The following is a 14,688-nucleotide window of genomic DNA, read 5'->3' on the forward strand; positions in this document are numbered from 1 at the left end:
GAATTTGGATGACATCAATGATAAAGTATTCTACAGTACTACTGCAAACAGATGAGCTATAATTGTACGTACCGTAGGTGTACCTACCCACTGAGTCCCCTCGAAGCCTACCATTAACAACATACATACCCAGCGTGCGACAGAACTGCAGGAGTTGTGACACGTTTTTGTTGGTTATGTTGTCGTAGTTGTGTCTAGGGTGGCATATGGGGTAGGTGTTTGTCCCCTTGTTTGCTGAGGGTGTCAAGTTTTTGTCCAGTTTTGGCGTTTACAGTTTATTCTGAAAGTATTCAGACCATTTGACTGTTTCCGAATTTTGTTATGTTGCAACCTTATTCTAAAATTGCTTAAATCATTTTCACACAATACCCCATAATGATAAAGCAAAAACAAGTTTTTAGAATTTCTGCAAATTTATGAAAATAAAAAACTTAAATATCACATTTACTTAAGTATTCAGACCCTTTGCTCAGTACTTTGTGGAAGCACCTTTGGCATAGGTCTGATCTGAGGGGTTCTAAATGGGGTGTGGGCATGGTTGGTTTGGGGGTTATTGATTGGTCTGTCTGTCTGTCTGTCTGTCTGTCTGTCTGTCTGACTCTCTTTTGCTCTCTCTTTGACTCTATCTCGCTCTCGCTCTCTCTCTCTCTGACTCTCTTTCTCTCTTTCTCACTTTCTCTCACTCTCTCTCTTTCTTTCTATTTTCTCTCTTCTCTCTCTCTCTCTCTCTCTCTCTCTCTCTCTCTCTCTCTCTCTCTCTCTCTCCACTTCCTCTCTACCCTTCATCTCTATTTTCCCATCGTCCTTCTCCCTTTCTTGAAAGTGCCTCCTTTCTGTTTTGTTACCTTTCTACACAATTGCTGGCCCACTTTCTTACTCTTAACCATCTTCCCCCTGCATTTGTGCAAACCTGCGCACACACACACACACACACACACACGCATGCAAATGTACACACACACACATTCTCCCACTATTTCTCAGTTAGTCCCAGAGAAAAGGCTGTTTGTAAATGTGTGTGTGTGTGTGCGTGTGTGTGTGTGTGTGTGTGTGTGGTGGCTAAGGTCTAAGGAGCTGTGTTATGATGGACTGCTGTTCGAGATTGCCTGAGGAGCAGTTCCGAAGTCTTTCTGGGAAACTGCTATAATGTGCTGCACATTGTATGGGAGGGAGGGAGGGAGGGAGGGAGGGAGGGGGAGGAGGAAGGGAGGGGGGAGGGAGGGAGGGAGGGAGAAAGGTGAAAGCATATGTAAGTGGATAGAGATTTACACACACACACAAAGACTTTCATCACACACTTACAGCCCACCTGAAGTGAAGTGTATGATTGCTATTTTTTCCACTGAAAGATCCTTGTCAGTCAGAAACACTCTTTATTGATGCCATATGAGCATTTTAACAGGCCTGAAATCAGTTGTTATAGAGAGGGAACGTACGGATTGGACAGCTAGTGGGATTTGAAATGGAACAGGGCTTTGAAGGGACTTTAGAAAGTGCTTACTTTGACCTCAGACATGGTTGTGTATTTTGTATAGCTCAGCACTGGTTTATTGCCATTGGTTTACTGTGTGTGTGGTTCTGAGTTTACAGAATTGTTGCAGTGAGCTATAGCTTTACTATCAGCCTGGGTGGCAAGGGGAGATTGCTGCTCATTTTCATTGCCTTGTTAAAGACGCAGTGTGTACCAAATGGCACCCTATTCACAATATAGTGCACTACTTTTGACCAGGACCCATTGGACTCTGGTCAAATGTAGTGCGCTGTATAAGGAATAGGGTACTATTTGGCACGCACACACAGGGCATTTGTGAGTTCCTGTTCACAGGAAATCACTCTCTGCATTCGTTCTCTCTCACAGTGCCTTCAGCACCAAGCACTCAAATGTCAAAGAAATGAAAGAAGTGTGAGAATATGCAGCAGTGTATTTACTCAAAGCATGGAGGAGAACTATATTCCTGTTGAAGATCACAAGACGTATGATCAAATCAAATCAAATGTATTTATATAGCCCTTCGTACATCAGCTGATATCTCAAAGTGCTGTACAGAAACCCAGCCTAAAACCCCAAACAGCAAGCAATGCAGGTGTAGAAGCACGGTGAGGATGATGATGATTTTTTAATGATGCCATTGGTATAACTTTACAGAATTGAATATTGCTGATCTGCTCTGAAAGATAGTGCTGACAACAATGATGATGCAGATTTAATTTATAATAAAAAATAAATAATATGTTACCTTTACTTAACTAGGCAAGTAAGTTATGAACAAATTCTTATTTACAACGACGGCCAAACCCAGACGATGCTGGGCCAATTGTACGCCGCAGTATGGACTCCCAATCACTGCCAGATGTAAAACAGTCTGGATTCGACCAGGGACTGTAATGTCGCCTCTTGCACTGAGATGCAGTGCCTTAGACCGCTGCGCCCCTCGTGAGCAATGATGTGTGAAGATGCTGTGACGATGTTGAAGGAAACAGGTTCAAAAGTATCTATATCCACTGTAAAACGAGTCCTATATCAACATAACCTGAAAGGCCGCTCAGCAAGGACGAAGCCACTGCTCCAAAACCGCCATAAAAAAGCCAGACTACGGTTTGCAACTGCACATGGGGACAAAGATCATACTTTTTGGAGAAATGTCCTCTGGTCTGATGAAACAAAAATGGAACTGTTTGGCCATATTGACCATCGTTATGTTTGGAGGAAAAAGGGGGATGCTTGCAGGCCAAAGAACACCATCCCAACCATGAAGAATGGGGGTGCAGCATCATGTTGTGGAGGTGCTTTGCTTCAGGAGGGACTGGTGCACTTCACAAAATAGATGGCATCATGAGGGAGGGAAAAATATGTGATTATATTGAAGCAACATCTCAAGACATCAGTCAGAAAGTTAAAGGTTGGTCGCAAATGGGTCTTTGATATGGACAATGACCCCAAGCATACTTCCAAAGTTGTGGCAAAATGGCTTAAGGACAACATAGTCAAGGTATTGGAGTGGCCATCACAAAGCCCTTACCTCAATGCCATAGAAAATTTGTGAGCTTCCCCCGAAGTCGGTCCTTCTCCTTGTTCGGGCGACGTTCGGCGATCGACGTCACCGGTCTTCTAGCCATCGCCGATCCACTTTTAATTTTCCATTTGTTTTGTCTTGTCTTCCCACACCTGGTTTCAACTCCATTAATTACATGTTGTGTATTTAACCCTCTGTTCCCCACATGTCCTTGTCAGGTATTATTTATTGTAAGTGCTTGTGCACGTTATGTCTGGGTTTTTTGTCCCATTGTATATATTGTTTTTTGTTCAAGGTGATTTTTATCATTAAACTGATCCGTTGTAACACAGTCTTTGCTCTCCTGCGCCTGACTTCTCTACCGCCAGTACACACACCACATGAGCAGAACTGAAAAAGTGTGTGCGAGCAAGGAGGTCTACAAACCTGACTCAGTTCCACCAGCTCTGTCAGGAGGACTGGGCCAAAATTCACCCAACTTATTGTGGGAAGCTTGTGGAAGGCAACCCGAAACATTTGACCCAAATTTTAAGCAATTTAAAGACAATGCTACCAAATACTAATTGATTGTATGTAAACTTATGACCCACTGGGAATGTGATTAAAGAACTTAAAGATAAAATAAGTCATTCTATATAATATTATTCTGACATTTCACATTCTTAAAATAAAGTGGCTATCCTAACTGACCTAAAACAGGGAATTTTTACTAGGATTAAATGTCAGGAATTGTGAAAAACTGAGTTTAAATGTATTTGGCTAAGGTGTATGTAAACTTCCGACTTCAACTGTAGTTGGCCTGAACAGCACCAGCATTCTCATTAACATTGTACTTGCTATGACTGTAATATGTTGTTGTTAATCTACCTTGGTTGAATGCACTGACAGCCTTGAGCCTTCATGGGTATGACGCTACAAGCTTGGCACACCTGCATTTGGGGAGTTTCTCCCATTCTTCTCTGCAGATCCTCTCAAGCTCTGTCAGGTTGTAACAAAAGCTGAAATATATCACTCTACTATTATTCTGACATTTCACATTCTTAAAATAAAGTGGTGATCCTAACTGACATAAAACAGGGAATATTTACTAGGATTAAATGTCAGGAATTGTGAAAAACTGAGTTTAAATGTATTTGGCTAAGGTGTATATAAACTTCTGACTTCAACTGTGCTTGGGTTACACTTTACGCAGGCATTTACACAGGCAGGACAATTCTGATATTTTTTTCATTAATTGGTCTTGGGACCAATCAGATCAGCTCTTAAAAAGATCTGATGTGAAAAGATCTGATGTGATTTGTCAAAAGACCAACTGGTGGAAAAAATATCAGAATTGGGCTGCCTGTGTTAAGGCAGCCATAAATGCTTCTACACAAAGTACAGGAGGACATTGTCATATCCATAGAACAGGACTCCTTCAATAGATAAGCCATCTCAGGCTCCTAAACTGAGTTAGATGATGGTTTGATGATAACAGGTGATGTCAGATGGTGGTAATGCCAAGTATTAGTGATGCCAGATGATGGTGATGCCAGGTAGTGGTGATGCCAGGTGATGGTGATGCCCGGTAGTGGTGATGCCAGGTGATGGTGATGCCAGGAAATGGTGATGCCAGATGATGGTGATGCCAGATGGTGGTGGTGCCCGGTAGTGGTGATGGCAGGTAATGGTGATGCCAGATGATGGTGATGCCAGATGGTGGTGATGCCCGGTAGTGGTGATGGCAGGTAATGGTGATGCCAGATGGTGGTGATGCCCGGTAGTGGTGATGGCAGGTAATGGTGATGCCAGGTAGTGGTGATGCCAGGTGTTGGTGATGCCAGTAAATGGTGATGCCAGATGATGGGGATGCCAGTTATGAGTGATGCCAGATAGTGATGATGCCAGGCCAGGGTGATGCCAGGCGATGGTGATGCCAGGCAATGGTACCGCCAGGTGAATGCCAGATCCTCACTATGACCTCTCTACCATTTCCATAATGCAGTCATGCAGGTCACATTGATCAAGAAGCAGCCGGTTCTGAAATGCATCGTTTAAGTCCAAAAATGTGTCAGTCAGCTGAGGAGGAGGAGGATGATAATGACGATGAAGACTCTTGCCACTAGCTCCCCTCTGTACCTCATCTGCTATCACTGTAATAGAACCACACCTGTCATTCATTCCCCACCCAGGTATCAGTAGTCCACCTGTTGAAGACAGTGCGTCTGCTCCGGCTGCTGCGTCTGCTCCAGAAGATGGACCGGTACTCCCAGCACAGCACTGTGGTGCTCACCCTGCTCATGTCCATGTTCGCCCTGCTGGCCCACTGGATGGCCTGCATCTGGTACGTCATCGGCAAGAAGGAGATGGAGGCCAACGCCTACTCCTGGGACATCGGTGAGTGGTGGGAGCGGCTATTTCTGTCTGATCAGGGATTTGGGGCATCACATCAGCGAGCAGCTTGTTCTGACTTGGAGGGGGGGTTCAGAGATGGGGAAAGTAGAGGTCAGGAAGAGAGGTGGGAGGGTGAGGGGTGAGCATCTGAGGGGTGTGGTGGGCATCGCATCGGTAAGTGGCTAGTTCTGTCTGGAGGGGTTCAGGGATGGGATCAGGCACCTGGCTAGAGACCATGGACATCAATGAATGAGCCGGACATCGGTGAGCAGCTAGTTCTGTCTTAGAGCTCAGGGGTGGGGCTGACATTTGGTGAGTGGGTGTTTTTGGTTGGTAGTGTTAGCTGGTTTTCGCAACATATCATGGCTTATGTGTGTTTGTTTTTGGCTAGCCTTTATTAGCTTTCCAGCAAGCATCTCTCTCTGCAGTTTTAATGGCCTTGTTGATTATTTTATTGATTTGAGTGATTTCTAGCGAGACCTTTGTTACATATGCTATAACATATTCATGCATGGGGAATTGAATGTGACTGGGGAAAAAACATGTCCTGTTTTTATTTGTTTCTGGGGTTATGATTGACAGAGTAGCATAGTCCCACAGTAATGACTAGTCATCGGCCCAAACTTCCCCTGAACTACTCCAGATCCAACACATAATGAGGCCTCTAGGGCTGATCCTCAGTGAGTATCGATGAGCCAGGTGCTGTTCTCAATTACCTCTACCTGACATCTCCAAACTGATTCTGGGTCAGTATTGATGGGGCCATGAGAAGCTGATGCTTTTTTCCCCAATTAACTCAGCCTCAGTGTCATAAAATGATCTGAGGTCAGTATATCAGGGCTACCGGATTAATGTGCTCTATCCCAATTACGGTATTCTAACGCTGATCCCACGTCAGTGTCAGGAGCTCTGTGAGAGAGGTATATCCAATTACCATTCTTCAGTGTCTGGTGGAGGTCTCAAGGGCCTGATGACTATCTCAACACTCACGTCACAGATAGAACCTGACCTAGGATCAGTTTTGGTTCTCAGGTACTTGCTATGGATTGGATTGCTATGGGATGGATTGGGACCAGAAATTGTCCTGGTTGTTTCTAACACCACGTTATTTTCCAAATGATGATCATTCTGTGCAAAACCCCCAATTTAGACTGGCCCACCGGGCTTCAGATGGACCAGCCCATCTGGCATTTTCCCAAAGTGCCCTATGTCCAGTCTGTTTCTACCTGCTATTACTCTAGTTTGTATGTTAGGCATCCAGGGCTCTGGATACAGTGGAGACAGCTCAGAGAAGCTATATTGTTGACTCCAATTTTGGGCTCCAATTATGTTATATGTATTTACATAGCTAGTGCAAGGCTCTGGGGAAAAGAAGTAAACCACGTAGGGAATAGGGAGACATTTAGAACAAAGCCTCACAAGAATGATTGGAGAAAGTTTCTACCACATTCCTTACACTTCTTCTACATCATGAGAGGGAGTGTACGAGAGAAGAGTAGAGAATTGGAACAAAGCCTGTCTTTCCCTCCCTCCTCTCTGTCTCCAGGCTGGCTCCATGAGTTGGGGAAGCGTCTAGAGTCTCCCTACGACCCCCTGGGGGAAGTGAACGGGACGGGGCTGAGCGGACCTTCTCTGAGGAGTGTCTACATCGCTTCTCTCTACTTCACCCTGTCCAGTCTGACCAGCGTGGGCTTCGGCAACGTGTCAGCCAACACCGACGCTGAGAAGATCTTCTCCATCTGCACCATGCTCATCGGGGGTAGGGAAGACACGCACAAGTACACATACACACATCACAATTCATGCATGTAAAATGTGACTGCCAGGCAAATAGTTCTATTTAGTTGATGGTCATCATTTTTGTTATGTCTGGTTTCATCTAGTTGTACTGTGATAAAGACTAAAGTGGCTGATCAGTTGGTTTGGACCAGTTTTATCTGGTTCAAACCAGAGACGTGAACTGGTTTTGGGGCAGAGGGTTTAAATGAGGTCACAGTGACAAGTGTTCTCCCTCTGGATGTTCATGAGTCTGGATGTGGTAAATGTCCCCAACTGCCTGGGGGCAATCACACGCACACACACACACACACACACACACACACACACACACACACACACACACACACACACACACACACACACACACACACACACACACACACACACACACACACACACACGCACACACACACACACAGACACACACACACAAACACACACACACACAAACAACCACGCACGCTCACACACACACACAGGGAGGATAGAGACATAAGGGGTGTGTGTGTGTGTGTGTGGATGTGTGTGTGTGTGCATCCCATGCCTCATCTCCCCTGTCTCCCCCCAGTGTTTATGAGATGAAAACAAAGACCTAGCCAGCCCAGATAGAGTCTGGTATACGTCAGACCTAGTGTGTACAGTATATAGGGGAAATTGAGTTATTAGCCACGAGTAAATCTTTTTCTTCTCTTCACTCAATCTCATGCCCCACCTCTCAATCTCATGCCCATCCAACTCCCAATTGAACCCTCCAAACAACCCCCAACCCCAATTTTACTCCCACACTCTAACCCCAAACCAATATCATGCCCACCCCATCTTCCAATTTCATGCCCCTGCAAATCCTAATTGAACCCCCCAAAACCCTGCTTCCCTCCCTCCCCCTCTAGCGTTGATGCACGCCCTGGTGTTTGGTAACGTGACGGCCATTATCCAGCGGATGTACTCTCGCTGGTCCCAGTACCACACCCGTACCAAGGACCTGAAGGACTTCATCCGAGTCCACCACCTGCCCCAGGGCCTCAAACAACGCATGCTGGAGTACTTCCAGACCACATGGTCTGTCAACAACGGCATTGACTCCAACGAGGTGATTCAACTAATCAAGGGCTTGATGATAACTTTTATTGTAGACAATTAAGAGACTTGGCTGAAAATGTGGAGAGAGAGAGAAAGAGAGAGAGAGTGACTGAGACTCACTGAGACAGAGAGACAGATATGTAGGTAGACCAAGAAAAAGATAGAGACAGAAGCTGAGTGAGAGACAGTGGCCAATCATGCCTCGAGAGATGTTTGCCTGTGAGACACATAACAGAACAGAGCAAAGCATTCATATAGGATAGGGAGATGAATCACAGATGTATGAATTATAGATAGGCCTGTTGATTAAAGTGGGCCTCTGTGGGCTGATGACTCATTGATCTTTTCTGCTCAGCACTTTTCTGTTATATGCTGAAACAGAGACTGACAAACATTGTGTGTCAGGGATGATTAGATGTTGGAGAGATTGATTACTGTGATAGTAATGTAGCTGGTGCTTTGTGATGGGAACAATAGTGTGAAGCAGAGTTCTCAATATAGGGTCTGGGCCGGTATTCATGAAGCGTCTCAAAATCTAGGATCAGATCCCCTCTGTCCATTCAACACAATCTGTAAAGATTCCTCCCCACTCTGCTGAAAATGTTTTTCTCCACTTTGCCATACATGATGGTTAAGAGCGTCGGGCCCGTAACCGAAAGGTTGCTGGTTCAAATCCCTGAGCCGACTAGGTGAAAAATGTATCGGTGCCCTTGAGCAAGGCACTTAACTTCTCTGACTAAAATGACTCAAATATATGTACATTATTTTTTAATTGTGATTTATCAGGGGCTACTGCAGCAACAGCCCCACCACTTTCCAAGGCTATGCCCAGCTATGCCCAGCCGTGTCAAAAGTTCAACTCGCTCCATGCAGCACAGCCTAAAGTCAACACAACTTACTGCAAAACACTTGCAATATTTTCACCAAAGTGCCTTCATTCAAAGTGGCCTGATACATGCTGATGTTTGGTGACATCATTACTTTTTATTTATTTACCTGGCCTTTTTTAACCTTTATTTAACCAGGAAGTCCCTTGAGGTGAATAATAGAAGAGAAAACTGACCAAGATAACAGTTTAGAGTCAACTGCAATCATGCCATGGCTGTCAATTTCTCTCCCTCTTTCCACCTTCCCCTCTCCTCTTCCTTTCTCTCTTCTTCTCTCTCTCCCCTCCCTCTTGCTCTCTGTCCACCTCCCCCTCCCCTCAGTTGCTGAAGGACTTCCCAGATGAGCTGCGCTCTGACATCACCATGCACCTGAACAAGGAGATATTGGAGCTGTCTCTGTTTGCCTCGGCCAGCAGGGGGTGCCTGCGCTCCCTGTCCCTGCACATCAAGACAACATTCTGTGCCCCTGGGGAGTACCTGCTGCGCCAGGGGGACGCCCTGCAGGCCATCTTCTTTGTCTGCTCTGGGTCCATGGAGGTGCTGAAGGATGGCATGGTGTTGGCTATACTGGGTGAGACAGGGTGTTGGCTATACTGGGTGAGACATGGAGGGAGGGAGGGAGGGACAGGCGGGCAGAACGGTAGGCAGACACGCAGGCAGTCCGGGGACAGAGAGACAGACTGTCTGTCTGTCTGTCTGTTTGTCTGTCTGACAGGCAGGGAGGCAGGGAGGCAGGCAGGCACAGACAAACAAACAGACAGACAGAATCCAAGTCCATTGTTGGAACACTTTGTGATGCTACTTGTCTGATTCCATCCCAACAGGCCACCTGTGGATCATAGTTTCCATTGTCGGGCGGAATCTACAGTCCTCTGTCACCTGTCACTCCCATGAGTTATCCATCCATTCCATTCACCAAGAAAACCCCTGTTCTTTATGACAGCTACTGTCTGACCTCCAGCTGTATGACGGCGTCTGACAGAAAGACCATCTACACTTCTCTATCCTCTCTTCAATTTAAAGAGCTTTATTGGCATGGGAAATATATGTTTGCATTGCCAAAGCAAGTGAAATAGATAATAAACAAAAGTGAAATGATCAATAAACATGAACAGTAAACATTACACTCACAAAAGTTCCAAAATAATATAGACATTTCAAATGTCATGTTGTAATGATGTGCAAGTAGTTAAAGTACAAAAGGGAAAATAAAAAACATGAATATAGGTTGTATTTACAATGGTGTTTGCTCTTCACTGGTTGCCCTTTTCTTGTGGCAACAGGTGACAAATCTTTCTGCACACTGTGATATTTCACCCAATAGATATGGGAGTTGATCATTTGATTTGTTTTCAAATTTGTGGGTTTGTGTAATCTGAGGGGAATATGTGTCTCTAATATGGTCATCCATTTGGCAGGAAGTGAAGCTCATTTTGTGGGCAGTGAGCACATAGCCTTTCTTCTCTTGAGAGCCAGGTCTGCCTTCAGCGGCCTTTCTCAATAGCAAGGCTATGCTCACTGAGTCTGTATTAATTCTTTCCAATGTGTCAAGTAATTATCCTTTTGTTTTCTCATGATTTGGTTGGGTCTAATTGTGTTGCTGTCCTGGGGCTCTGTGGGGTCTGTTTGTGTTTGTGAACAGAGCCCCAGGACCAGCTTGCTTAGGGGACTCTTCTCCAGGTTAATTTCTCTGTAGGTGATGGCTTTGTTATGGAAGGTTTGGGAATTGCTTCGTTTTAGGTGGTTGTAGAATTTATTTGGCTCTTTTCTGGATGTTGATCATTAGTGGCCTAATTCTGCTCTCTGTGCATTATTTGGTGTTTTACGTTGTACACAGAGGATATTTTTGCAGAATTCTGCATGCAGTCTCAATTTGGTGTTTGTCCCATTTTGTGAATTATTGGTTGGTGAGCGGACCCCAGACCTCACAACCATAAAGGGCAATGGGTTCTATAACCAAATCAAGTATTTTTAGCCAGATCCTAATTGGTATGTCGAATTTTATGTTCATTTTGATGGCATAGAAGGCCCTTCTTGCCTTGTCTCTCAGATCGTTCACAGCTATGTGGATGTTACCTGTGGCGCTGATGTTTACGCCGAGGTATGTATAGTTTGTGATCTAGGGTTACGGTGTATAAAAGGAATTTGTATTCATGATCCTGGCAACTGGACCTTTTTTGGAACACCACTATTTTTGTCACAGAGATTTACTGTCAGGGCCCAGGTCTGACAGAATCTGTGCAGAATATCGAGGTGCTGCTGTAGACCCTCCATGGTTGGGGACGGAAGCACCAGATCATTAGCAAACAGTAGGCATTTGACTTCAGATTCTAGTAGGGTGAGGCTGGGAGCTGCAGACTATTCTAGTGCCCTCACCAATTCGTTGATATATATGTTGGAGAGGTTGGGGCTAAAGCTGCATCCCTGTCTCATCCCGTTGCCCTGTGGAAAGAAATGTGTGTTTTTGGCCAATTTTAACCACACGCTTGTTTGTGTACATGGATTTTATAATGTTGTATTTCCCCAAACATGTATCGATGTACGATGAGAGTCGGGAAGCAAGTTCAGGGAGTGAATACATTTAATTAATAAATGAACAAAACAAGAACCACAAACAGCGCACCGACATGAAACAGCAACAATGACAACTGGGGAAGAAACCAAAGGGAGGGACATATAAAGGGCAGGTAATCAAGGAGGTCATGGAGTCCAGGTGAGTGTCATCATGCGCGCACACCTGGTGACAGGTGTGCGCCCTAACGAGCAGCCTGGTGACCTAGAGGCCGGAGAGGGAGCACACGTGACACAACACCACTTTCCATCAATTTGTATATCAGGCACTCATGCCAAATTGAGTCGAAGGCTTTTTTGAAATCAACAAAGCATAAGAAGACTTTGCCTTTGTTTTGGTTTGTTTGTTTGTCAATTAGGGTGTGCAGGGTGAATACGTGGTCTGTTGTACAGTAATTTGGTAAAAAGCCAATTTGACATTTCCTCAGTTCCTTGTTTTCTTTGAGGAAATGTATGAGTCTCCTGTTAATGATAATGCAGAGAATTTTCCCAAGGTTGCTGTTGATGCATATATTTTTTTATTTAACCAAATATTGAGGTGCCAGAGCTGAGGATGATGTTAAAGAGCTGAAGTATAGACAATTGGAATTTGTGTTCTGTATATTTGATAATTTAATTTAGGATAGGCCTTTTTGGGTTGGAGGGTTTTATTTTGTCCTGTAGTTCATTCAATATAATTGGAGAATCCACTGGGTTCTGGTAGTCTTTAATAGTTGATTCTAAGATTTGTATTTGATCCTGTATATGTTTTTGCTGTTTGTTCTTTGTTATAGAGCCAAAGAGATTGGAGAAGTGGTTTCTCCATACATCTCCATTTTGGATAGATAACTCTTCGTGTTGTTGTTTGTTTAGAGTTTTCCAGTTTTCCCAGAAGTGGTTAGATTCTATGGATTTATTCAAATACATTGAGCTGATGTCTGACTTGCTGTTCCTTCTTTTTTCCGTAGTGTATTTCTGTATTGTTTTAGTGATTCACCATTGTGAAGGTGTAGGCTCAGGTCTTCTGGAGCGTTTTCCGTAGTGTATTTCTGTATTGTTTTAGTGATTCACCATTGTGAAGGTGTAGGCTCAGGTCTTCTGGAGCGTTTTCCGTAGTGTATTTCTGTATTGTTTTAGTGATTCACCATTGTGAAGGTGTAGGCTCAGGTCTTCTGGAGCGTTTTCCGTAGTGTATTTCTGTATTGTTTTAGTGATTCACCATTGTGAAGGTGTAGGCTCAGGTCTTCTGGAGTGTTTTCCGTAATGTATTTCTGTATTGTTTTAGTGATTCACCATTGTGAAGGTGTAGGCTCAGGTCTTCTGGAGCGTTTTCTGTAGTGTATTTCTGTATTGTTTTAGTGATTCACCATTGTGAAGGTGTAGGCTCAGGTCTTCTGGAGCGTTTTCCGTAGTGTATTTCTGTATTGTTTTAGTGATTCACCATTGTGAAGGTGTAGGCTCAGGTCTTCTGGAGCGTTTTCCGTAGTGTATTTCTGTATTGTTTTAGTGATTCACCATTGTGAAGGTGTAGGCTCAGGTCTTCTGGAGCGTTTTCCGTAGTGTATTTCTGTATTGTTTTAGTGATTCACCATTGTGAAGGTGTAGGCTCAGGTCTTCTGGAGCGTTTTCCGTAGTGTATTTCTGTATTGTTTTAGTGATTCACCATTGTGAAGGTGTAGGCTCAGGTCTTCTGGAGCGTTTTCCGTAGTGTATTTCTGTATTGTTTTAGTGATTCACCATTGTGAAGGTGTAGGCTCAGGTCTTCTGGAGCGTTTTCCGTAGTGTATTTCTGTATTGTTTTAGTGATTCACCATTGTGAAGGTGTAGGCTCAGGTCTTCTGGAGCGTTTTCCGTAGTGTATTTCTGTATTGTTTTAGTGATTCACCATTGTGAAGGTGTAGGCTCAGGTCTTCTGGAGCGTTTTCCGTAGTGTATTTCTGTATTGTTTTAGTGATTCACCATTGTGAAGGTGTAGGCTCAGGTCTTCTGGAGCGTTTTCCGTAGTGTATTTCTGTATTGTTTTAGTGATTCACCATTGTGAAGGTGTAGGCTCAGGTCTTCTGGAGCGTTTTCCGTAGTGTATTTCTGTATTGTTTTAGTGATTCACCATTGTGAAGGTGTAGGCTCAGGTCTTCTGGAGCGTTTTCCGTAATGTATTTCTGTATTGTTTTAGTGATTCACCATTGTGAAGGTGTAGGCTCAGGTCTTCTGGAGCGTTTTCCGTAGTGTGTTTCTGTATTGTTTTAGTGATTCACCATTGTGAAGGTGTAGGCTCAGGTCTTCTGGAGCGTTTTCCGTAGTGTGTTTCTGTATTGTTTTAGTGATTCACCATTGTGAAGGTGTAGGCTCAGGTCTTCTGGAGCGTTTTCCGTAGTGTATTTCTGTATTGTTTTAGTGATTCACCATTGTGAAGGTGTAGGCTCAGGTCTTCTGGAGCGTTTTCCGTAGTGTATTTCTGTATTGTTTTAGTGATTCACCATTGTGAAGGTGTAGGCTCAGGTCTTCTGGAGCGTTTTCCGTAGTGTATTTCTGTATTGTTTTAGTGATTCACCATTGTGAAGGTGTAGGCTCAGGTCTTCTGGAGCGTTTTCCGTAGTGTATTTCTGTATTGTTTTAGTGATTCACCATTGTGAAGGTGTAGGCTCAGGTCTTCTGGAGCGTTTTCCGTAGTGTATTTCTGTATTGTTTTAGTGATTCACCATTGTGAAGGTGTAGGCTCAGGTCTTCTGGAGCGTTTTCCGTAGTGTATTTCTGTATTGTTTTAGTGATTCACCATTGTGAAGGTGTAGGCTCAGGTCTTCTGGAGCGTTTTCCGTAGTGTATTTCTGTATTGTTTTAGTGATTCACCATTGTGAAGGTGTAGGCTCAGGTCTTCTGGAGCGTTTTCCGTAGTGTATTTCTGTATTGTTTTAGTGATTCACCATTGTGAAGGTGTAGGCTCAGGTCTTCTGGAGCGTTTTCCGTAGTGTATTTCTGTATTGTTTTAGTGATTCACCATTGTGAAG

The 14,688-nt window shown here is 44.2% G+C and overlaps 1 protein-coding gene across 1 annotated transcript in view; it reads left to right on the forward strand.

Annotated features, from left to right (window-relative positions):
- LOC115131247 (potassium voltage-gated channel subfamily H member 8-like) overlaps positions 1 to 14,688 on the forward strand; it is a 147,963-nt gene that overhangs the window by 92,552 nt on the left and 40,723 nt on the right. Inside the window, exons 7-10 of the mRNA XM_065020286.1 lie at positions 5,186 to 5,390; positions 6,934 to 7,146; positions 8,057 to 8,256; positions 9,455 to 9,704. Coding sequence (XP_064876358.1) covers positions 5,186 to 5,390; positions 6,934 to 7,146; positions 8,057 to 8,256; positions 9,455 to 9,704 — 868 coding nt within the window. The remainder of the gene's footprint in view (positions 1 to 5,185; positions 5,391 to 6,933; positions 7,147 to 8,056; positions 8,257 to 9,454; positions 9,705 to 14,688) is intronic.

This window comes from Oncorhynchus nerka, linkage group LG7, assembly GCF_034236695.1.
Source record: "Oncorhynchus nerka isolate Pitt River linkage group LG7, Oner_Uvic_2.0, whole genome shotgun sequence".
Classification (NCBI taxonomy): Eukaryota; Metazoa; Chordata; class Actinopteri; order Salmoniformes; family Salmonidae; genus Oncorhynchus; species Oncorhynchus nerka.